The sequence below is a fragment of the Chaetura pelagica genome, unplaced genomic scaffold (assembly GCF_000747805.2).
Source record: "Chaetura pelagica isolate M959 unplaced genomic scaffold, ChaPel_1.0 scaffold307, whole genome shotgun sequence".
Lineage (NCBI taxonomy): Eukaryota > Metazoa > Chordata > Aves > Apodiformes > Apodidae > Chaetura > Chaetura pelagica.
In genome coordinates this window covers 787,399-812,724 of record NW_009953940.1, presented here as the reverse complement: position 1 = coordinate 812,724, position 25,326 = coordinate 787,399, and the positions used below count along the sequence as shown (strand labels likewise).

Genomic DNA, 25,326 nt, shown 5'->3' with positions numbered 1-25,326 from the left:
GGGGAACGTCGCAGCGGTGCCTGCGAGCTGGGGCCTGTGAGAACGAGCGGTGAGAGAAGCGCTCCCCTGTGCCTTGCACAGTTATACTGACGTGCTGGGCTCTTGTTTCAGCTTTGCGGTCTCACGGGTGAGCAAGCAGACACCGTGGCCAAGACTGAATAACCACAGGGAGGAAAAAGCCGGTAAGAAGGTTTAGTCCACACTGCATGTGCTCAAAAAGAAAGTTCAACCAAAGGACACACCAGAGTGACCCTTGAAGACTCCTAAAGACCCTCAAAGGCTCAAAGAGTATGCTTAATTAGGATGCAAATATTAAAATTAATTCCCAGAAATAAAATAAATATGTATAGTCATTCTGGGAAGTCTAAGGCACACGTGCACTGCTGAACAATGTCAGCTTTGCTTGTTGTGACTTAGGACATGCACGTTAGGAGGAACAAGCCTCCGTGCATCCAGAGCTGTAATAAATGATGCCTGTCCTCTGAAACTTGAAGGCAAGTGTTAGAGGGTTCTTTCCATGACTGAATTTTACAATATCAGTAGCTGGAAAAGACCCTTAAGGTCACCAAGTCCAACCATTAACCCAGCCCTGCCAAGGCCACCACTTAGCCATGTACCTCAGCACCACAGCTACACAGCTTTTAAATCCCTCCTGGACAGCCTGTACCAGGGCCTGACAACCTTTTTCCATGAAGAAATTGTTCCCGATAGCCAATCTAAAACTCTCCTGGCACAACTTGAGGCCCTTTCCTCTTGTTCTGGTGCTTGGTCCCTGGGAGAAGAGACCGACTCCCCTGGCTCCAACCTCCTTTCAGGCAGTTGTAGAGAGCAATAAGGTCTCCCCTCAGCCTCCTTTTCTCCAGGCTGAACACCTCCAGTTCCCTCAGCTGCTCCTCATCAGACTTTTGCTCCAGTTCCTTCCCCAGCTCCATTAACCTTCTCTGGACAAGCTCCAGCTCCTCAACGTCCCTCTTGTTGTGAGGACTCCAGACTGACCCCAGGATTTGAGCTATGGCCTCACCAGTGCTGACCACAGGGGGATGATTCCTGCTCTGGTCCTGCTGGCCACACTGGTGCTGACACAGGCCAGGATGTCATTTGCCTTTGTTGGATCCACACCTGTTTTCTTCCCTGGCTCTTTTCCCTATACTTGCTCGCTGGAAGCACAAAACACTTAAAAACTGCAAAGCTCAACACCCCTGAGAAACATCTGTTGACTAGGATAGACACGAAGGCTGGGTGAAGATCTAGTGGTCTGTGTTCTCATGGTATGGAGGAAGAACATGGAATGCAGTGAAGGCTGCTTATCCCATTCTCACACTTATCACAGCAGTTATCTACTGCTTGCAGAAGGCAACAAGGAAGTCATAAATGTTTCGTGCCACTGCTAAAAGCTGAGCACAAGGAGCAGTGCTTTGACTACAGTTCCACCCCCACACTTTGCTCAGTAGCAGTGAACAAGGTATAAATATCATCCCTATTTCGTTCCTAATCTGTGGGACAAGAATTCAAGACCAAGTCATCAGAACAGTTCAACAGGTTTGTCCTGCTCACCCTCCCCAGGAGTGGACACCTTTTGGTAAGATCTGTGGCCTTGGCCACGACAAGTGCTTTCCCTGGGAGACTCTGACTGTGATCACAATCGTGTTTTAGAGATAGAGACGGACTCTGCAGCCCAGTGCATTTATCACTGGCAATCTTGAATAATCTGCAAATGAAATAAACTCTGCTATTTATGCATCTGATGGTGTCTTGTGAGAGCAACTGGACCAACTCAGTTGTTCTTGCAGCTGGTGTTGGACCTGTAGTCACAGGAGTAACTGGCATATCTATTAAGAGCTGAGTCCAGCCATTCCTAGCCCCTCTAATCTCTGAGGACCGGCTAGAACCCAAGGGAATCTGCCAAGAAGGCCAATGGCATCCTGGGATGTGGAAAGGGTGTGGTTAGTAGGCCAAGATAGGTTCTCCTCCCTCTCTATTCTGCCTTGGTGAGGCCACATCTGGAGTATTGTGTCCAGTTCTGGGCCCCGCAGTCCAAGAAGGACATGGAACTGCTTGGTGCAGAGCCACAGAGATGATTAATGGAGTGGAACATCTCCCTTTTGAGGAAAGGCCAGGACAATACAGGGATCAAAACAGTTCAGGTATGGACACATTATCACCGGAGAGCCACTAGGCAGAGGGTCTTAAGCTCAGGGTCAGCAAGGAAGGGGCTCCAAGATTACATGGGATGCACCCACCCAGGCTGGTGAGGCATGGGCTGACTGAAGTGCCGAAGTGGGGACTATAGGCCAGGACCAGGAAGGAGGACCTTATTCTTCAGGAGTGGAGGCTTGCAGTGAAAGGGATTGCCAAGGACCCTCCCGTGACACAGGAACCCCAGAACTGGAGCAAGTTGTGCCAGGTGACCTGGCCTGCAAACCTCCCCTGTGCTTCCCTGTGCTCCCACACCACACCGGGGGGAAGGGGACAGCAGCAGGGAGCAGCACCTGGTATCTCCATCAATGGTTTATAGCCCAGGGACTTCACTCCTGCAATACTGACTGATGTTGTGCAAGCATAGAATCCCAACTGGTTTGAGCTGGAAGGGACCTTAAAGATCATCCAGTCCCAACCCCTCTGCCATAAGCAGGGACACCTCCCACCAGACCAGGTTGCTCCAAGCCCCATCCAACCTGCCCTTCAACACTGCCAGGGATGGGGCAGCCACAGCTGCTCTGGGCAACCTGGGCCAGGGTCTCACCACCCCCACAGCAAAGAATTTCTTCCTCAGATCTCCTCTCAATCTCTCCTATTGCAGCTTGAAACTGTTCCCCCTTGTCCTGTCACTCCCTGCCCTTGTCAAAATCCCTCCCCAGCTTTCCTGGAGCCCTTTCAGGTCCTAGAAAGTGCTCTAAGGTCTCCCCAGAGCCTTCTCTTCTCCAGGCTGAACAACCGCAAGTCTCTTAGCCTGTCTTCACAGCAGAGCTGCTCCAGCCCTTGGATCATCTCCATGGCCTCCTCTGAACTCACTCCAACTGCTTTGTGTCTTTCTTGTGCTGGGGACCCCAGAGCTGGACCCAGCACTGCAGAGGGGTCTCACCACAGCAGAGCCAAGTGGGAGAATCCTCTCCCTTGACCTGATGAACTACAAGCTTTACACCAACTTGTGACACCTCAAAGAGCACATGGCTAGACAGGGTGCAGCTTGCTGTGGGCAAGTTAGCTCAAGAGGGTGACAGGTACTTGTGCCTTCAGCAGACACAAAGTGTCTCCAGAGACTTGTCTTCTGGTCTGTGTGTCACAGCCTGTCCCCAGCTGAGCCACCTCAGGGTAAGAGAGAGGCCCAGCACTGCCACAGGGACTAGTGCCCTGCAGCCACATGGCAGGAGCCTGCTGCTTCTTGTGAGCTGCAGACAATCCCCCACGTGCCAAGATACCAGTGACAGACATTCTCCTCCCCATCCCACCTTCCTCACCTCCCACCTCCAGGAAAGAACCAAGGACCAAAAGCATGGCTATGTTTTCTGGGCTTTTAGTTTGAAAAAAGTATTGATTGAAAGTGTACAACAGAATGAGGTGTGGCAGCACCACCACAGCCAGATTGTTTCACAAATAAAACCAGAAAGGGCCTTAAATAATTGGGTGCAGATTAAAAAAACCTCAACAGTGAAAAAGTTCTTCCCTCCGAACAGAAATTCACAGGCACAGGAATGGCAACAACCACATGGAGACAATGGGGGGACATCCTTCCTCCAAGGGCAGAGCTCTGCTTGCAGGCTGCCCGCGGTGGCTGGCGCAGCTCTGCCCTCGGCTCCCTTTGGAATGGTTATGGATGAAGAGTGTGACATGCCCTCGCTAACCAGACCCGCCCCCCACCCCCCGGCCCAGGACACGGACAAACAAGGCCTCTGCTAAGGCTAAAAAAAGGACAAGACTTTGGAGTCTTGAGTTCAGCATGTTTAAGAAACGAGAGTCTGGTGTGCGCACAGCACAGTCCCGGCGCGAGGCCACTACTCCAGCTTGGCCTTCTTGCTGTCCCCGCCGTTCTCCTCCGCTGGTGCTGCTGCTGCTGCCACATCCTCCAGCTTCCGCTTCCCACTGTCAGCAGGGGGGTGTGTGTTGCGGGGTTTGAAGCTGATGATGATGCAGGTCATGTTGTCGCAGCCCGTGCCATCCCCTGAGGTGTCTGGAGCCAAACACTGATCCAGCAGCTGAGGAGGGACAGGACGGGTTAGCAGTGAGCATGGGCACAGTGCTGTGAGGAACCTCACACGGGGCCCATTCCAGCAATTGGAAGTGTTGAAGGCCAGGTTGGATGGGACTTGGATCAACATGGTCAAGTGGGAGGTGTCCCTCCAACCCTAACTGGTCTGGAATTCTGTGATTCTAATTGGCAGAGGCTCAGGGGCTGCCAGGCCAGAGTGCTGCAGGCTGGGCTCAGATGCTGTTCCCAACAAGAGAAGGGACAGGGACCGAAAGCCTCAGCAGCCCTGGTTCCCTGAAAGAGGACAGAAACTCTATTGGCTTGACAGCAACCTGGAGGTCAGAAACTGGTCAGGGTGCCAAAGGAACTGGGTCCCAACTCTGAGGGGTCTCTGCTCCTGTTTCAGTGTTGCAGCTCATGGGCTGCCAGATCTCTCAGTGCTGAACCAACCAGGTGGGGAGGGAAGGAAAGGTCAGGCACCACACTGAGGTGCAGAAACACCACCTGGGGACAGGTGGGGAAGCTCTGGACTTACCTCTTCTACAATGGAGGAGAGCGGCCTCAGGACTCCATTCTCATCCTTTTGGGTGATCTTGGATTGGATGAAATCCACCACTTCCTGACTGCTCATCACATTCCTGCAGAGAGAGGAGAGGTCAGTAGGACAAGTGGAGGTAGCAGTCACAGGAGCTGATGAGAACAAGGCTGTGTGCAGCAGGGAATGGGGTGGGCTCAGAGCTCAGCACACTGACATCCCTCCAGCTGAGAACAACTCCCCAGGGGCCTAACTTCACTCCCTGAGGCCATGGGGGAAAAAGGGCTGGTTAACACTCAGGGCTCTTGGGCCTTCCTGATGCTCAGCTCCAGAGAAAGAACGGAATAGCGATGCCCAAGGGCCACAACTGCTCCCTCGCTACTCACCAGATTCCATCACAGGCAATGACCATGAAGTCGTGGTCGTCATTTATTGTCAGGACTTTGATGTCAGGCAAGGCAGAAATCATCTGTTCTTCTGGTGGCAGGTTCTTATTCCGCTTGTAGAAGTGGTCACCTGTAGTGGGGATGGATCAGTCTCTGCTGTGGTTGGGCCCTGGCAATACTGCCCCACCAAAGGGCAACCAACCCCAGCAGAACTGGAGCTGGTGCTCTCACACCCAGCAAAGACCAGGCTGTGGGTGCACCAGAGAAATCCAAGGTGGCAGCTTTGATGGACCAAGCCATGAGAAAGGGGTGTCCAATGTCTCTTTACCCCAAACCATGTGCCACTTACCCAGTTCCTGGGACAAAACCAGGCAACAGCACGTGGCACCTGGCACTACCACTCAGAGCCTGAGCCACCCCATGCCTTAGAACAGGACTTGCAGCTCCAACTTGCTTTTGCTGTGATCACAGAATCATGGACTGGTTTTGGTTGGAGAGACTCTAAAGATCATCCAGTTCCAACCACCTGCTATAGGGAACACCTCCCACTAGACCAGGTTGCTCCAAGCCCCATCCAACCTGGCCTTGAACACTTCCAGTTGCTAGAATGGGCCCAGTGCCAGGTTACTCACAATGGGACGATTGTCAGGGGAGCCCTGACACGCGAGCGTTCACCCCATCTCACTCACCAATTGCCCTGGAGAGGTTGAGGCCACCATTGACTCTCCCATCCATGGTGACTTTGCCACCAGCATTCTTTATTCTGGCCAGCTCCACCTCATCCTCTGGCTTGTGGTCGTAGGACATGTCAACAGCTTTGCCCCCTTCGGAGACCACGCAGCGGGAGTCGCCGGCGTTGGCCACGATCAGCTGCCTGCCCCGGATGAGCGCCACGACCGCGGTTGTCCCGCTGTCAGAGCCAGGCTGCAGGGAACAAACAGGTCTGTTGAGGCTCCTTTCTCTTGCTCTGCATCAGGTCAATGAGGGAAGCAGCATCAGGCAGCACAGGCCCAGCAGAGTCCCACCCCCCAAGGTGCTGCATCTCGCCCCTTCTTCCCACAAGCACATGAAACAACGGAGAAAAGCCTGCGGGAAGCATGAAACACAGCATGTGTGTTCAGTGAGAGGCCATGAGCAACACCTCCAGCCCCTCAAAGCACCAGGGGTTCAGGGTTCTCCAGTGTTCAATGTGTCCTGCTGCACCCTCAGCTCTAACAATCTGATCCCAGCCCCAGTCCAGCTCTGGCAGAAGACTCACTGCAAGCCAGGACATCCCTCCAAAGACCCAAGGTTGGCACCTTGGAAGCTGCAGACACCCTCAGGCTCCATGGCCCGTATGCCTGCACTGAGAGGGGATGAGCAGCCACAGCCTTGGCCTAGCTAAGAGCAAAGTTCTGCCCAGCAGCAGCAGTGCCAGCAGAGCAGTCCTGCTCCTGTCCTGCCCTTTCCTTCCACCCCACCGCAGTATCTAAGCACAGCAAACCCAGCAGTGGGGTCAGCTGCTTCCCATCTCAACCTGCTGCCCAGATCTGTGCCCCATCCCTTAGCCTTTTCCATACAGTCAGGCTGTCAGCAGCTGTGTTCAGCCTCAGAAGAACATAAGGGGCACTTCACCCCCATCCAAACAGAAAAAACTCCTTGCTGAGGTCCCCCCCAGCACCCTTGGCTCCAGACTATGCTGCATAACACAAGAACAGGGTGTGCACCTCCTCTTTCCCCTCCATGCCTGGTAACAACATCTCCTCCTCTTCATCCTCATCCTCCTCTGCTTCTTCAGTGTCATCTTCATCATCTTCATTCTCTGCCTCTTCGCTACTGTAACCATCCTCATCTTCACTACATTCCTACATCAAATGAGAGATACCACCAGAGTCACACACGACACCCACAGTGCCCTCCCCAGACAGCTGGTCCCTCCATCTTGGGGACACGTGACAAGTTCCCCCCAGAAGAGTGAGATGACCTGATATGTTTTCCCCACACCTGGTGTCTACAATTGGAGCAGCCAGTTCCAGCTGCCACTGTGAATGGAGGGATGGTGCCTGCAGCAGGATCAAGGGCTGCTGACTATGGCTGCTGCACAGATCAGGTTGTGTTTCCTTCAAGGTCATCTGAACAATCCCCAACACTCCCATAAAATGGTCTCAAAGTATCCGCCTGGAAAACCTACTCCTAGGACACACCTAGGATGAGCCAGAGGCTCGTAGCTCAAGTACCACAATAAGCAAAGCATTCTGCCCAGCCAGAAGGCCACTCTGTCCCAGCACTGTTTCCTACCTCACTGTCTTCCTCCTCTTCCTCAACCTCATCTGACTCATCCTCACTGTCCTCAAAAAATTTGGATTTGGTTGTGCGCTGGGGCTTTCCCGTGGAGGAGCAGGAGGGCCCGGCCTCCCCAGTAGAAGAGGTGACGGCCTCGTCACCTTTGCCTAGTTCAGGCTTCTGCAGAGCAGGGCTGTTGCCTCCAGCGCTGGCTTTGTCTGAGGTGGAGGAAATACCCGTGATTTCTTCATCTGGCTTCCCATTCTTCCTCTCCTTGTGGTCGGTAAGCTCCCCTGGGTCAGCCTCTCCATTCATATTTGACTCCCCATCATGCTGCTTGCCTGTCCCCTCCGCAGCGTTCTCCCCAGCTGGAGCTAAAGACTTGTTTTTGAGGTTCTTGGTGCAGTTTTGTCCATAACGTGTGAGAAGCTCCTCAATGGTCATTGTGGCTTCTTCGTGCAGAAGAGCAGCTTCCTCATTATCCACTAAAAATGGAAAGGGGGAGGGAGGTGAGGACAAAGAATGTCAGAAATCAGGACACATCACCAGGCAGCTCAGGCTGGGTTCAGCTGGAAGCTGCCATCCAGCTGGGTTCCCCAGGCTGATCTCCAGTGGGCACAGACACTGGTGGGCCCCACTGCCCTGCAACCTTTGGCGCTGCAGACCAAAAACATGCCAGTGGCAGGGGAGGTTCTCCAGCCCCAGCCAGAGCCTGTGATCTGCCTCTGGCTGCTGGTGGCAGCTCGCTGACCTGTGGGCAGCACAAAGTGTGAATGGGCTGCAGGGGTCGGGGGCAGGGAGCCTCACATCCCATGAGCACGGGGTGGGAAGCAGACAGACCCACCTCCATGGGCAGGTCTGTCCTAACACTGCGAACAGGAGCAAGAGGGTTTGTTACAGCACCACAGGGATCCCAGCCAGCTGTAAGCCAGACACTTAGAGGGATCAGGACAGCTTTGGGCAGTGAGTGTGCTGTCTCCCAAGTGGTGACTTTCCCTAAACATTGAGCCAATGACCACCTGTTTCCCTACTGACATTTCCCTTGGCTATGATTTTCCTTGCTAGTTAATCCCAAAAGGAAAAGAAATGCCCATATCCCAAAATATTCCTGAGAGTACAGCATAAAAATAAGAAAAACCCAACCAACGAAACACAAACCCACTTTGTCCCTGTCAGTTGGTGAATGAAGGCCAACAAATCCAACATTTTCAGACCAACACACAATGCCCAAGGTGACAGTATTGCTTTACATCTTCTTCAAGGCTGATCACAAGATATTCAGCCAAAAGGAGCACAGGAATTCTAGCTGGCTTCATAGCCTGGCAACTACTTGTTGGTGGAAAAGCACATGTGCTTTGTGTGACACAGAACTGCTGAAGAGACCAGACTCTGCTTTGCTGCCATTGGCAGCTGTGTTGCCACCAACCTGGCAGACCTCAGCTCTGGATAGCACGCTGTGTGACCTCACCACCCAGCCCACCTCCCAGCTCAGAGGCTTCTGACACAGCTCAGAACCCTGCATCCCATGGGGGAACCCCATGAAAACTGTAACAGGCTCGTTTGCTATTCATGGCATTAGGTTACCAAGCAATCAGAATTCCCCTGGCACCAGCCCAAAGTAATCAACAGAGGGGTTGCAGTTCAACTCCAGCTGAACTTTAACTGAGAAATTTGGACAGAAAACCTGCTGAAGGAGACTTGGCCCAACTTCTCCCAGCCCCTGGCATGCAGCTGCAACCTTGTCTATTCAGTGGCAGCTGACTTACCATCATCTTCATCAGCAACTTTCTCCTTCTCATCTTCATCATCTTGGGGCCGTCCAGCCATCTGAGAGAGCTCTTTAATCACCTCCTCAGTTGTGAGCTTGGCATCTATGGCTAAGAAAGCATCTTCCAGGGCCTATGTATGAACACAGACATAAGAGTGTGCCCACTTCCACTTAGAGGATGCCTGTGTGTCACAGTGTGCAACCAAGTCTCTCCCAGAACACACACCATAGGGGACCACAGAACAGCTGAGGCTGGCAGGGGCCTCTGGGGTCCAACTGATCCAACCCCCTTGCTCCACCCGGGAAATCCAGAGTCCTTCACATAAGAATTGGGTATGTAACCAAGGGCTTTCCTCTGCATTGTGCTTACTTGCTTCAGGGCAGAGCTAGATTCTTACCTTTTGCAGTTTGCCTTCCTTGTAGGCCTTCTGGTCTTTAATTATCTCAGGAAGATACTTGGCACAGTACAGGGCAACTTCTTCTCCTGAAAGAGAGCAGAAATCACATAAAGATGCTGGTCCTCCCAGAAGCAAAGCTCACTCTTGAGCAACTGAACCCCTGAGGCAAATCTTTGGACACAACCCAGAACTGACTCAGACACTGAGCAGTCACTGCTGTGATGTGGATCACATCCATGTCAGCAGAAGAGCAGGGTTTGTGAAGACCCTCACAAACCTCCATGACCTTGTACCCTTCAGGTTCCACCAACGCTATAAGCTTCTTGAAGGGAGCTTAGGTCCACTTTGGCACTTAGGCCAACTTTTTGGGCCCATCCTACCGAGGATGTTCTATTTTCACATGTAAGCACAGGTTTCATTACCAAGCAGGGGAAAAGGGCAGCTTTTGGTCCCTTCTCAGAGCATTACTGACACCTGATGAGCAGCACAAAAAGCATCATGTGTTCTAGTGGGTGTTCCAGACTACCAAAAATAGGATACTGCAGCTTTGAGACAAGCCTTTGAGGAAGATGAGGGTCCTATTGAAGAGAGCAGTCATCCTCGTAGGGGAAGGCTTGTGTCTGCATGGCCTGAGTGGAGAGTGACCAGAACACCTGGTTGCCAGGAGCACAGGGGGTAACTCAGGTTGACAGTTAACAGCAGCAACCAAGCACCCATTCCTGCAGCAGCTGGAAGAGCTTTCAAAGCTGGAATCACCCCAGCACCTCAGTGATTAACACTGTCAAGTATATAACAGAGCACACGAGACAATTTTTGTGATTATGAAGGTGCTATCAGGAGAGGAAGATTAAACAGTGAGGGGCTGTGAACGTTTGTGGTTCATCCTGCCAAGGGAGGGGCAGGGAGAACAGTGCAACTGTTGCAAGAGACTAATGTAGTAATTTTCAGAGGAAAGGTGAAATGAACAAGGCAGGGCACAGGAGCCTGGCTCACAGGTCATGAGGAAGAAAAATCAGAGCTAGAAACAGGAGAGGGGAAAGCAGGAGAAGGGTGGAGAGAGCTAAGGGAGAGGCAGAGGGAACTGAGTGGGAGGCAGAAGGGTGGTGAGGCAAGAGAAAGAGAGAGGGAAAAGAGGGACAGGAGGGAAAAGAAAATAGAGGGGCAGAGGAAAAGACAGGAAAAGACAGGAAAAGACAGGAAAAGACAGGAAAAGACAGGAAAAGACAGGAAAAGACAGGAAAAGACAGGAAAAGACAGGAAAAGACAGGAAAAGACAGGAAAAGACAGGAAAAGACAGGAAAAGACAGGAAAAGACAGGAAAAGACAGGAAAAGACAGGAAAAGACAGGAAAAGACAGGAAAAGACAGGAAAAGACAGGAAAAGACAGGACAGTTTTCTAATGTGCTTGCAGAGGAAGACTCAAGGGGCCATTGACAGAGGACAGACACCTTGCAAAATAGCTATTGTTAAAGTAGAGCTGTGGCTCTGGACAACAAAGGGACCAAGCTCTGCTCTGGCTGTGCCCTCAAAAACAGAGTGGGAGGGGAAAAAAAAATCACACAAAAAAAAGTGATCTAAGAGAGAAACAGAAGTGACCCCAGCATTTTAGTGAGAACTTCAAAGGGAATACCAAGGTGATGTGACAATCACAGAAAAGTGGCAGAAACCAAAAGCCTTGCCAGCCCTGACAAGAAATGAAATGAAAGCACTGACTATTCATGTCCAGCGACATGGGCTTATGGAAGCAGATTTTGCCAATTCACCTCAACAACTGCTCTTAAAGATAATATAATTTTGTCTAATAAAACTATGGAACAGGTTGCATAAGGTATACAACTTACACATACATGTATGTATATATAAGACAGCATTTTGCTTCAGAAGCGAACCTTCCAAGACAGCACCTGCAGACTAGAGAATTGCCAACTACTCATCAGGGTAGAATGGAACTAAACAAAGATTCACATGGAAGGTGTGTTTATGTGCAGTCCTGAAGGATTGTCTTCAGATGATGCTGTAACATCTTTATCAAAGAGCCAAAATAAACCTAAATTTATATGATGAATTATACAGGGAGAGAGTGTGCATGATGACAGCCATTGGTGTTCCAGATGGCTTGAGGAGCTGGGGTAGGGGGCAGGGGCTGCTCAGAGAGGCAGGGCCACCAAGGAAAAGGTCTAGACCACAGCAGAAATCTGTCCAGCAGATCCCAACACTCAATGGGATGGTCCTGGAACAACAGGCCAGGAGTACGTGTGCCCCTGTATGTACAGTGTGTGAGTGAGCAGGCCGTAAACCAGCAACCCTGAAGAACTCAGAATCACAGAATCTTAGGGGTTGGAAGGGACCTCAAAAAATCACCTAGTCCAACCCCCATGCCAGAGCAGGATCACCTAGAGCACATCACACAGGAACTTGTCCAGGCAGGTTTTGAATGTCTCCAGGGAAGGAGACTCCACAACCTCTCTGGGTAGCCTGTTCCAGTGCTCTGTCACTCTCACAGTAAAGTAGTTTTTTCTGATGTTTACATGGAACCTCCTATGTTCCATTTTGCACCCATTGCCCTTTGTCCTATCACTGGACATCACTGAAAAAAGCCTGGGTCCATCCTCCTGACACTTGCCCTTGACATATTTGTAAACATTGATGAGGTCACCCCTCAGTCTCCTCTTCTCCAAGCTAAAGAGACCCAGCTCCCTCAGCCTTTCCTCATAAGGGAGATGTTCCACTCCCTTCATCATCTTTGTGGCTCTGTGCTGGACTCTTTCAAGCAGTTCCCTGTCCTTCTTGAACTGAGGGGCCCAGAACTGGACACAATATTCCAGAAGTGAACTCAGCAAGGCAGAATAGAGGAGGAAGAGAACATCCCTTGACCTACTAACCACACCCTTTCTAATACACCCCAGGATGCCATTGGCCTCCTTGGCTACAAGGGCACATTGCTGGCTCATGGTCATCCTCCTGTCCACCAGGACCCCCAGGTCCCTTTCTCCTACACTCCACTAGTGACAGACTTCCAACTAGATTCTATGCCATTGACCACAACTCTCTGACTTCTTCCTTTCAACCAGTTCATGATCCACCTCACTACCTGGATCATCAAGCCCATACTTCCTCAGTTTATCTACAAGGATGCTGTGAGAGACAGTCTCAAAAGCTTTACTGAAATCAAGATAAACCAGATCTACTGCTCTACCATCATCTATCCACCTAGTTACTTCCTCATAGAAGGCTGTATGGTTGGTCAGACATGATTTCCACTTGGTAAAACCATGTTGACTGCTTTTAATGACCCCCTCATCCCTGATATGCCTAGAGATAGTGCCAAGAACAAGTTGTTCCATCACCTTTCCAGGGATGGAGGTAAGGCTGACCGATCTACAGTTACCAAGGTCCTCTTTCTTGCCCTTCTTGTAGACTGGAGTGACATTTGCTTTCCTCCAGTCCTCAGGCACCTCTCCTGTTGCCCAGGACTTACCAAAGATGATGGAGAGCAGCCTAGCAGTGACCTCTGCCAGCTCCCTCAGCACACACAGGTGTATTCCATCTGGACCCATTGATTTACGGATGTCCAGATTGCTTAACTGATCCCTAACCCAATCCTCATCTACCAAAGCAAACTCCTCCTTCATCCTGACTTCTTCTGGGGCTTAAGGGATCTGGGGCTTCTGGGGAGAGTCTGCAGCAGTAAAGACAGAGGGAAAGAAGGCATTCAGTACCTCTGCCTTCTTCATATCCTCTGTCACCAGGGCACCCACCTCACTCAGTAGTGGGCTTATATTGCCTCTACTGTTAGATCTATCTGCAATGTATTTGAAGAAGCCCTTTCTATTGTCTTTGACCTCACTAGCAAGGTTTAGTTCCAAGGAGGCCTTAGTTTTCCTAATTGCCTCCCTGCATCCTCTGACAACTGCCAGCCCCTCCTTCCATGATCCACAGATTATCTTTTTCCACTTGAGTTTGCCCAGCAGTTCCTTGTTTAACCACGTGGGTCTCCTGGCTCCCTTACTTGATTTCCTACCCATTGGGATGCTCTGATCCTGAGCTTGGGAGAAGTGGTCCTTGAATGTTGACCAACTATCTAGAGCCTCTTTACCATCTAGTACCCTGAACTCACAGGAACACTGGCAGAAACACATCCTTGCATGCACCCAAAGGCAGCTGAGGCACTTTGCTGCAGGGACCTGGGGCAGGAGAAACTTCAGGAAACTGCAAGAAAATCTCACCCCAAATCAGGAACTACAGGAGAGGGAACAGGCCTGGTGGGCTGCTGACACAGCCATCAGCCATCGCAGCTGGTTTCATAGCTGTCATCTCCAGTTTCTCTTCCAACCTGCCATTGCTCCTGCCTGCCTAGTCTGCAGCAGTAACAGTGCTGACATTTCCTTCTCAGCTCTTGGTGACACTCTGGGGCACCAAGTGCATCATCCACTGAGTGACCAGCCCTGGAGGGATTGAAAAGCCATGTAGATGTGGTGCTGAGGGACATGGTTTAGTGGTGACCTTGGCAGTCCTGGAGTAACAGTTGGACTTGATAATCTTCAAGGTCCTTTCCAGCCAAACCGATTGTGTATGACAGAGCCACAGGTGGGTCGCATGTGCCAGCCATGCTGTGCCCTGCAGCTCATCACAGGCATCTGCAGTGGTCCCCTCCAAATGCCGCACGGGAGTGGGGGGAGAGGGCTGGAGCCTGCATGGCTGGTACGAGGCAACTGTCCTGGTAGAGAAGCAGTGGCCACGGTGACCTGCTGGGACCAGGGAGGAAGAGAGTGACTGATGGGCCTGTCCCCTGCCCAGTGCCTCTGCACAGCAGGTGGCAGCTCTGTGCAGCTGGGGCCACTAGCTCCAGTGTGGACAACTGATCACCAGCAGGTGGAAAAGATGACACACTGTTGCCACCTCTCTGCCACAGGACAAGGGATGTTCTTCACAATCACCAGTACCCTGATAGGAGGAAGTCCCCAGCATCTTGGCAGCCCTGGCCCCAGCAGGTCCCTGGGAGCAGGCAGGACAGGAGCTGGAGCACAACCTGTGGGAAGATGCTCCATAAGCCTGGCAGCACCCTGCAAAGCAAGGTGACAGGGGAAGGTCTTGCTCTGTCCCCACAGGAGCAGGAAGCCAGCCCCATTACAAACAGCTCTGGCAGTTAAACCAGCCATTTCTCTGAAACAGGGATGCCTTAAACAGTGATCAGGGCACCTCTGACAGGCCCAGATGTGGCTACTCCAAAGGTTCAGAGAACTGGTAGGTGCCACAGACGACAAGAGACCTTTGCTGCTCCCTGTGCAGCTCCAGCACAGATGTCAGAAGAGACATTTCTGCTGCAAACTGATGAAGCTGCACACAGGACCTGTTTGTCAGTCTTCTTGACTTCTCTCTCCATTGGCTGCAGTTCATACCCTCTGTGAGCAGAGCTGGTCGTGGTGGAGCCTGTCTTCCTTGCTCAAAGGACACAAAGGTGCTCACTTACAGTGTTTTAACCAAAACATCTAGAAAAACAAGATTCTTCTTTGGAGTCCTCTGCTGTGGAAGCTGATCCACTAAAACGAGCCCTTGTGTATAAGGGGTGCATGTCCCTCAGGGGGGCAGGAAGCAGCTCTGGGCACAGCACAGCCCCAGCTGCTGGCACAGGAGCCCCAAGGAGATCAGAGTGTTTCTCAGCTGAGGCAGTGCCAGAAAGCACGTTCCTGCCACAGTGGCCAGACACTGAACTGGCTTAAGGAATTATCCCCTCCATACAGACAGATGGACTAAAATATCCTGTCTCAGTGCTTCTGAACCTGTCGCAGGAAGGAACCCACCCGGCTTTTCTCACTAGCAAAGCCTCTGTCAGAGGGCAATGGAGAAGCTCTGCAGGACTCCAGGTCCTGACCCATGGGTGGAGGGGGCTCTGCAGTGGCCCAGGAGCTGTTCTGCCCAGTGCAACCAGCCTTGCAACCTGCTGGGTGGTAATGGCTCCTTTCAGTCCACCGTGGAACACTGGGCCTAGATTATGCTTATGCCAAAATCCAACCAGCCACCACATGTTATCAAGGTCTTGTCTTCATTACATCTCAAGCATCCTCCTTCTGAAAACTTGGGCCCAGGGTGGGGGCATCACAGCAGGACTGAAAAGCCACTAATTACAATAGCTGATTTAGACACCTCTTTGCCAAGTTTCACGTTTCCTGCCAGTTTCACTTGGGATCAGAGGGCTCAGCCCCATCCTGTGGCATAGAATCAGGAAGGAGAAAAGTTATCTCTGCAACTGAGTAGCAGTGACTCCTGGGACAGGCCACTAAGTTCTCCAAGCAGAAGACATCTCCACTTCTTTCTCAGCCATCTGCTGCCTTTCTTCCATGGTGCCTCACCCACTACAGTGTTGTCTCAAAATTAAGGTTTCCCTCACATCTGCAGTTACTGTGCTATTGATAACAGAGTTACCCTCTTATTGTGGCTCTATAGAGAAGCAACAGACAATCCAGCAGGATAAAATATTCCCAAAACCACTCATGTTCACCTGGGCACCAGGAGTGACTAAAAGCCTCAAAATAATTTGCCAGCAATGAATTAAGTGCTCAGGGCTGAACAGCTTCCTAAGCTGATCTACAGCAGACAGTCCTGCTTGCCCTCAAATGTAACAAGCACTTGAGACATTTCCTGCAGAAAGGTAAAAGTTGGGATAAGCTCTTTGAAGCACAGAACTGACCTGCAAAGCAGTAAAATGGATTGAATTTTCCAAAGATGCAAACACACAGAAAATAACTAATTTTCCTCAAGCAAGAGAAGGATGACTGCAAGAGTAGAGCACAGCAAGGTGAGTGTGAGGAACTGCCCCACAGGCTCACCAAGGTGGGCAAGATGAGTTCAGGGGAGGACATGGAGGTGATGTGAGGGATGGAGCAGCTCTGCTCCAGTGACAGGCTGAGAGTTGGAGTTGTTCAACCTGGAGAAGAGAAGGCTCTGAAGCAACTTTAGAGCACCTTCTAGGACCTGAAAGGGCTCCAGGAAAGCTGGGGAGGGACTTTTGACAAGGGCAGAGAGTGATGGGATAACGGGGAACGGCTTTAAACTGTAAGATGGCAAATTTAGCCTAGACATTAGGAAGAAATTCTAATTCTAAGAGGGTGGTGAGACACTGGCCCAGGTTGCCCAGAGCAGCAGCTGTGGCTGTCCCATCCCTACAAGTGTCCAAGGCCAGGATGGATGGGGCTTGGAGCAACCTGGTCTGGTGGCAGGGGGGGGCATTAGATGATCTTTAAGATCCCTTCCAACCCAAACCAGTCTGTGATTCTATGATAGGACCTTAAAGAATACAATTACTCACATATAACCACCATACATAATCAACAATGAACCCAGGAGCACATCGTCCACATCTCCAGGGTGAAACCCATCATAAAACTCTCAAAGTCTCCATGAATCACTTCTTTCAAGTTTTCTAGAGGAGCAGCATCCAGGTAAATAATGCCAAGGCCTCCTGCTTAATGCCACACAGCTGCAGTAGCAGAAGGTCTTTGGGAGGCTCAAGTAAAACAGGTAACATGTAGCAGTGAATTCAGTGAAAAAGTAACTACCTGGAGGACTGTCCAGAGTGAATGCTTGTATGTTCCTACAGAATGTTAAGAAGAGGCTGCTTTTGCATTTGCAGTTTTCAGATGGTCTGACAGGCCACGCAGAAAAATGAAAGCACAGCTGGGAAAGTTGAGTTCTCTTTTTGCACAGCTCGATGCTGCTGCCAGCAACTACACCCGATTTGGCGCTAACGGCAGGAGTCACACTCAGATGAAACCTGGAACCAAGACAATTTATCTTGGCATTGCAGGCAAGGCTGGCTCCTAGAGTACCTGGGACACAGCTGGAACCTCACTGCAGTAGGATTGCTCTATTCCCAGCAGCACAGGTTTGAAGGGGACGTGTAAAGACAAGAGCGGGCGGCAGCCTCGGGGCAGAAACCTAGGCAAGAAAAAGGCCTCCAGAGATGCAGGTTCCTAGATCAGATCTTTTTCTGTGCATGTCCGTGCACAAACCCATCCTGCCTCATCTTCACAAGGCTTAAAGAAGATCCCACTCCAAGATGTGGTCTGTATTTAGACACACATACATCATTTGAATATAAAATAAAGCAAGCTTAGAGTCAAATAACAAATAAACTAACTAGCAAAAATTATCCCAGAATCCCTGCAAATTGAAATACTGTGCCAAAACAGGAAAAAACATTTAAAGACCAGAGCATTAGTTCCCACCCTGAAACAGTGACAGGGAGGCAGAAAGCTAGGGCAGGTAAGAAGGCAAGATGACCAAGAACAGGGCAAGGGGGATCCATTGCTCTGCATGCAAACTAGAACAAAACTACAACAGGGTTTGTTGTTATCAATTAAACATCCTGCTGGGAGCAAAAAAAAAAAAAATCTCACTATGATGATGGTGACTCTGAAAAGGGGGAGTTATGTGTAAATGAAGACACGTATTAAAAGGAAATGAAAAGAAACAGCTAAAAAGGGTAAAACGTGTGTCGATGGTAAAAGTGAGATCCCACACTGGAGGTGCAGAGCACCCCTGTATCCTTCTCCAAGACTTGGGGGGCAAGGCAAGTAAAAAGGCAACTGGGGAAGGCTACTAGAATAGAAAAACCAGCAGCAGCTTTCACAAATTGAAAGTCTTGTCCACAGGAGGAAAACGTAAGACAAAAACTGAGGAGTGAAATGGAAAGCTAAATATCAAAAAACCAACCCAAACCACCCTTTTTCAAGGAACACAATAATAAAACCTCTTCCCAATACACCTGCAGCTGGAAGCTTACTGGAGGGTTTAAGGCTGACAGTTAAGCAAGGTATAAAAGAAAAGGTAAATTCATTTTCTTGCACTGGCAGGTAACAAAGCTTAGAGAGGTTCCCACCCCAAAACCTTCTTTTACATGTGACAGACCTGAGGAATTGTTTGAAACTAAAGAACTAATGCAGCAAGAAATCATATAAAAGTAGGGATGGGCAAATGTTGATCTTCAGAGTCAGGTTCAACTATATCCGTGTCCTTCCTGGTAACGTTTGCCTAGGAAGAGCTGTACAGATTCAATCACTGGAAATCCGAAACACAAGTTAAAAAACCATGGCAGTGCTTTGCCACTCTGATTAATGCCTTTCCATAATGCCTATCCAGAATATATCCTACTGTAGTTAAAGAAAAAAACCACACAACACTTCATGTCTGACACTAACAGGGATGTCCTAAGAGTGTCCGAAGTCTTTCTAAAACCCAACACATGAAACAGACCTTCCCGTTAACTGAGGAATGAACACACTGATCTTCAAGAAGAAAAGATTGCTTGGGTATTGGTTCATTCCTGACCAGCTTTTGCCAGATGCTACTTATCTTCATATCTGCTAGATGCTTACAAATGGTTTCAGAATTTCTGCAAGAAATAATGTGAAATTGAATAGTTGTTAAATCCCTACATCCTTAGTCCTTCTCAGCCTTTCAGAACCAACCCATCATCCCAATGTTCTCAAATACAATCTTCAGGGTACCAACAGCTGCTCCACCCGTGTCTCTGCACATGCTAAGATGAAGTTCAGGAGGAAAATAATTTCAAAACATTCAGTCTAGATGCTTCAGACTGAGAAGAGCTACTAGTCTGCTACCTACTCAGGCTGACCTTTCAAATAAGGACTATTGCAAAAAAAATGGCCTTAAACTCTTTTTTACAAACTGGCAGAAGCAGATAACTCAGTTCTAAAGGGAAGTGAGAGATTATCAACTGTGGTAGGTAACCTTCCACTTGCATCTGCTCCAGTACCAGAGAAACAAAAAGCATACATACCATGTAAAAAAATAAATAGATTAAAAAGTCTCAGAGATCGGTGGAAACTGAGTTCACAACACACAGACCAGTAGACCTGGTACGTGAGCACAGCAAGTGGTAGCAATTGCAAGAAACAGAATTAGCAGATACATTGATACAAATGGCAGGATGGGCAGGGGTTGAATATACAGCAGAGATTTCACAAAGTGGTCAATGTTCTTTCAAGGAGTCAATGAGAAGGAGCAAACAGGTGGTTTAGTTGGTCTACTCATATAGATTTTCAAATCAGTTTTCAAAACGGAGGATGGCCCCTGGGAGAGCTCCTTGAAGACTTATGTTGTTCAACAGCTAAATAAATAATCTGGAAAAGAGGTCAGTAACAAGTGATAGATCACTCAGAATGATAAAAACTAAAATAATTTGCAAAAATTGACAACAAGATCTTGCACTTTTACATATTGGCAGATGAAATTCCTAGCTGACAAAGACAAGAACATGAAAAAGAAAAGACAACTGACCTCCATGTACCCATAAGATAGACTCAAAACCATCTATAACATTTTGGAAAGAGCTGGAGGGAACTGGGGTCACAGTTCCAAGAATGTCAGCTGACAGGTTATTTGTATCAACCCAGCCAACACCTTGTCAGGAATTGCTAGGGAAGGAACTGAGCAAAGCTGAACACACATCACAATAAATCCATGGTCTATCTGTAACCTGAAAGCTATGGGCTGCTCTACTCAGTGTAACTGAGCATGTTGCAGAGCCAGACTATGTCAAAAAAACCCACAACCCAACAAAAAAACCCCAGACAAATATAATTAGACCTGTGGGCCAACATAACGTTTGGAATCCTTGGCTACGTCCAACAGCTGTAGCCAAAAGAGTTCCATGGCCCAGGACCATCGTCACCTATGTTAGAAGTGACCAGAATGCTCCATGGTGCAATCTGGGTGTCCCTTCTGGACAGGGTTCAGTACCTGGTGGGAATGAGGGACCAGCCTGGATGCAGCCACATGACACTCAACACTGAGGCAGTTTAAGAGCATCGGTGTGACCAGCATGTGCCAGGAGACCTCAGGGCCAGACACTGGGTGCTGCTGGTGCTCCATGGCACAGGCTTGGCTGTATGTCAAGTCTAGGGCTCTTCTGATTGGAAGAAAGAACATGGAATCCAAAGTTATTGAAGTGGAAAGTGCTAATGGAGTGACTACTGACTAGTTCCTCAAGTGTTGGGAATGTTGCAGTGAAATGATCAGGCAGCAGATTCAGAACAAAGTCTTTTTTCAAATCATAAGGTTCTATACAAAACATCCTACGCACATAATCACCAGACACTTAAACCTGGTTTGAAATGCAGTTAGAGAAGTTCATGAAGAGTTCATCAGGATGACTCAAGTATATCTGTAAGATCAAATGGCTGTAGTCTCTAGCTCTGGGAGCCTTTCCATGGGGAATGGGAGCTGGGAAGGAATGCCATGGAATGGATCTTTGGTCCAATCTCATATATTTTTTCTTCCCACAACTCTTCTGTGAGCATCCTAGATTATCCACCAAGACAATAACCATTCTTAAAAGCATTAGAAGATGGAACAAAAATCCCATTTCAGTTTTGTAACAACCCATGATGTTCCTTCTAGAGACCATAAGACATTTTCAGGACCTTAGTCAATAAAAGCATCAAAAAATGCTTCCCAAGAAGCAGGAGGGTCTCTGATGATAGACAGATCCTTGCCCCAGTGGCTGCTGAGCAGCCTGGGAGGGCCACCCCAAGGGACTCTGGAAGGAAGGGCAGGTGAAGTTACCTCCATGTCCATCGTAGACAGAGAACATGGCTGTCTCACTGTCCAGCTCGGGTATGCAGTTGTGTGCATCCTGAAAGAGAGAGAGAGAGAAGGTCTGGATTGTACCAGAGCCCACAGAAATAGAAGAGAGGGGCAGGGAGGCAACGAGCATTAACACAGGGGTTCTCAAACCTGCATGGAGAGCTCAAGCAGTAAGAAACTCTCCTGATATTCTCAAGCACTCATCTCAAGGAGAGGCTGTGGGTCATTAGTGTTACGGTGTGCTGGAGCAGTGACCCAGCCTTGTCACCAGGTGATAGCACTAGAAACCCCTGCAGACCCTCACTATGACAGCTCTAGATATGGCTGAGTTCAAGCCCAAATCAAACCCCTCTGCTCACTGTAAGACCTGTGTTACTGTAGCAGCTCATGGCCCCTGAGGAACAGAAGGCAGCAAGCTGTGCTCCACCACCTCAGCTGGGCCTGGGCTGGGCGCTGTTGAGCTGAATGTCACCACAGAAACACAAGTGACACTGGGACACAGCAGCAACTTCCCCCCTGCCCCAGACAAACGTAGCTGGCTAAGGTCACCTGTGGAGTTCAGTCATTCCCCCTGGTGCTCTCTTCCCCAAACAAGAGCCATGCAACCCAAAAAGCCACTCTGGTGAAGCCAGAAGGTCCAGTACCTTCCAGACCTCATGGCTTCCACCAATTGCAGGCTTTGCCTTTGCTTGTCCTGGTGCATAAAGTCACAAGCAACCACTGTCCACCCCAGCAGCCCAACACAAGGCAGCCTCACAAGAGAAGGATCATCATGTCTTGTGAGACTAAACAACTGGGCTGGAAAACCTTCTCTTGTGACAAAGGCTCCTTCCTGCTCTTTGTGCCATGTGGGCCGGCCTGACAAGCCAGGCAGAGAGCCTGGTCTCTCCCACGTGTCATTTGAACACTGAAACCAAGGACCAGTCAACTAACAGCACAAAAACCAAAGGACAGACCCAGGTACCACTTCTCCAGGGCAGACACACATCTTGGTTCTGGCAGCTGTCAAGGGACCCTGAGAACCTCCACGGGCAAACCAGAGGGAAGGTGTATCCCAGGGGTGTTTTGGGCTGAAATATCAAACCATGTTCAGTGTTTCCCATGTATGCTCCAAAACTATGAAGATCAACAACACATAAGCTATGCGCATGCAGCAGCCTCTCTCTCCGCAAGGTCTCACAGGAACAGTGGACTTTGAAGAAGGCACCCCAGATCTGACCCCTTATGGGTAAGCAAACTGAGCTTGGCTATTCCAGTGCAAAGCCTGGAACTGACAGATGGGCTGGATTGTTACCTTAACGCCCCCACCCAACTAATCTTCTAACATTCCTTAAAGTCCACGCTCCAACATACCAACTCATGCCCTGACTGCACCCCACCTGCTTCTGCTCAAGAACAACCATGTGGCATTTTAAACAACATGATCTCGTCTCTTTGCTATGGTTCAAGTTCATCACCTTAAAGATGACCATAAAGTTAAATGTGCTACAGTTGCCTCTAAACACTGTGCTTACTCCAAGAAGGTTGGCTCTAATGTGTGGACATCTTTGGATGTGTCCACATTGCCAACATTAACCCAACATTTCTATAGACATGGTACATTTCTACACTTGGCTGCACAACCAAGCAACTGTTGAGCTCTTCTGCTTTTTTATAGTAGGATTCCTTGGATCAAAGCTCTTTACCCTCCAAAGTCCCAGAGTCTTAGAACTCCATTCTCCGGCCCCTGCTATCCAGTGCTAAGGAAAACAGACGAAGAGAAGGTCTGGGTTTAAGTACCAGGGAGTGCAATGAAACTCCTGGTACTGGAATTAAAACAATATCTGAACGAGAAATTACAATCTTAGTTTTGAAATGAAAAAAATTACTCTGAATTAGAATGTAGGAAATTTAACCAGAAGTCACTGGAAATAGTGAACAAATGCAAGAAAAAGCAAAGAACCAGCATTTTTATGCTCATGTTTCAGACCATTTACAGAGGCAGCGAGACAGCAAAGCCACAACAAAGTAACTGGGGTAAGTCCCAGGTGATTAAACAGCAGCTTAATTAGAGCAAGTAATGCAAATGCTGCTGGGGAGGAAACCCCACACCGGCAGCAGGAACAGCCTCTCCTCCCTTTGCAGAGCGTCCACCACGACTTGTCACCCACTTGGTGGGTTCCAACACCAAGAGCAGTTCAGAAAGACTTTTTTTTCTGATCCCAGAAGTGAAACAAAGCTGTACACAGGGGTTGTCGGTGTCTCACCATGGAGATATGGTGAGAACAGCACCAAAAAGTTCAGAGAGGCCCCATGCAACCACCTCCACAGTGCCTCCAGCACCACTCTGCACCCCAGAGCACTCCTTCCTGTCCCATAAAGCCATCTTTACCTTCTTCCTTTTCTTATTTGTTCATAGTACTTAACACACTTTTTTTTTTTTGTATCCTTATCCTTTCGGTCCCTCATCTGCCCAAAACATTTCCTTAACCAAACAATAAACTCTCTGGACTAAGCAAGGGTTTTTGTTATAGTGTTTCTTCAGAGCCCTGCACACCTGCCTAACTTGGGGGCTCCTGGAACATAAGTTAAAGGCAACAGACAATCCCTCTAAACATATCTCTGCTACCTAAAATTTCCTGTGTCCTACCACTTGTACACAGCCTGACCACCTTCACTAACTTAACTAAAGCCTTAAGTATAAACATTTGATCAGAACTTTCCACAAGCCTTAGAGAAGAGCAAAAAAACAATTAAATATGAAAAGGAAAAAACACCAGGCAATGCAGAGAGAGGAACACACAGCACTGGAATGCAGGAAAACACAACAGAACTGTCCAATTCTGCTCAGCTGTGTGAAACAGGACATGTTTCTCTCCCACCATGGACTTAGAGGGAATGTGCAGGAAGTTCAGCTTGTCACACAAGCACTCCTGCTTGTCTCCTCATTCCTTGTGATAACACAGCTCAGCCGTGTCCACACCAGTGTCCTTCTGCCAGCGGGGAGATAAGCCAGAGATGTTGGCGAGTGCAGGGAGCACAGCTGCAGGCTCTGGGCCTCCTCCAGCTTCTGAAAAGGTCAACAGCAGCAAGAACAACTTCAAATAAGTGAAACCACAAGCCCATGTCCCACCTGTGTGAGGGCTACTTCAGCCTACCAGCAAACAAAGAGGGCGAGTCTGCTCTCCCTGCTTCTCCTTCAAACACCTCCAGGCCCCTCACACAGAGCCGATGGCCCTGCAGGGATCAGACAGCACATCCCCTGCCACCCCCTCACCCTCCTGAGGTCAGCAGCTTGGACCAGCTGAGACACTGTCAGTCACAGTCAGCTGAGCACATGCACCAATTCTCCTGCTTCTCCTACCCTGGAAACCAGAGCCCAAGGTCTCACAAAGCACTGATGCCTGGATGAAGCACCTGGGTGCTGTCTTGTCACCATGAAGACCACCATAATGTCTCAGCAGCGGCAAAGGATCTGAGAGCCTGGCTCATGAACCCAAATCTGCAAAAAAAACCCCATCTCTAAGTCTGAATGGGACACCCTCTCCTAACTAGCCAAAGGGCTACTAACAAGGTGGCTGTGTTAACACATCCATAGGTTTATGCACCCTGGGGGTGCTGCAGGGACCAGTATTAATCCTTCCCTAATTTAGTCCATGTCCTGGGAAGGAAAATAAACCAGCACATAACTGTTACTCACAGAGGTTATTAACTCAAAGAACAAGTAACTGCTGGCAAGGCAGAGGAGCAGCCCTAGCAGCTCGACACTGTCCTGACAAGAGCAGCAGCTTCATGAAGTGGTTCCTGCCCCGGGAGGCGTGGGACACACACCTGGCTCTGGCAACCAGTTATTGATCTTGTGATCATTTGGTTACCCCGTAACCAGCCTGGCTGACAGGAGGGGAAAGCCAGGGCTGGCTACAGGAGACTGAAAGCAGCAGTGAGAATGCCTGCAAGAAATGCCTAGAAAACAAACAAAAAACGGAACAGGGAGAAAGAGATCGACACCCCGTTCCTGCACGGGAAGAAGGGCAGGAATCTTGCCAAGGGGTTTTCATTCTCTTTCACCCAGTGCTTCAGCCCCAGCCCCACACCCTCCTCTCCGCCACTTTTTAACCCAATTCCCTCGCTCCCCAGCAGGATTTCCCGGGCAGTTCGGACGGGCGGGGCACCCCCGAGCCGGGGCTGCAGGGACAAGCCCCATC

General features: G+C 49.6%; 2 protein-coding genes across 2 annotated transcripts in view; one reads left to right on the top strand and one right to left on the bottom strand.

Moving 5' to 3' along the window:
• Window positions 1-3,498: 3,498 nt before the first annotated feature.
• Window positions 3,499-21,298, bottom strand: PPM1G (protein phosphatase, Mg2+/Mn2+ dependent, 1G). Its single transcript, XM_010001752.1, has 10 exons — window positions 21,293-21,298; window positions 21,122-21,191; window positions 9,536-9,621; window positions 9,136-9,268; window positions 7,385-7,854; window positions 6,814-6,951; window positions 5,797-6,031; window positions 5,108-5,237; window positions 4,722-4,824; window positions 3,499-4,193 (listed from the first exon to the last, which is right to left on the bottom strand). The coding sequence occupies exons 1-10, from the start codon at window positions 21,296-21,298 to the stop codon at window positions 3,993-3,995; spliced, it is 1,572 nt and encodes a 523-aa protein (XP_010000054.1). The 3' UTR covers window positions 3,499-3,992.
• Window positions 21,299-21,447: 149 nt separating this feature from the next.
• The window catches only part of NRBP1 (nuclear receptor binding protein 1), a 40,887-nt gene continuing 37,008 nt past the window's right edge, over window positions 21,448-25,326 (top strand). The window contains exon 1 of the mRNA XM_010001765.1: window positions 21,448-21,502. Within this exon, the coding sequence (XP_010000067.1) occupies window positions 21,448-21,502 (55 nt within the window). The remainder of the gene's footprint in view (window positions 21,503-25,326) is intronic.

Coding starts and splice junctions, on each gene's coding strand:
- PPM1G (XM_010001752.1), bottom strand. Junction 6,032..6,813: donor GCATGGAGGGGAAAGAGGAG/GTGCACACCCTG, acceptor TGTTCCCTGCAG/CCTGGCTCTGACAGCGGGAC. Junction 4,825..5,107: donor ATTGCCTGTGATGGAATCTG/GTGAGTAGCGAG, acceptor CTCTCTCTGCAG/GAATGTGATGAGCAGTCAGG.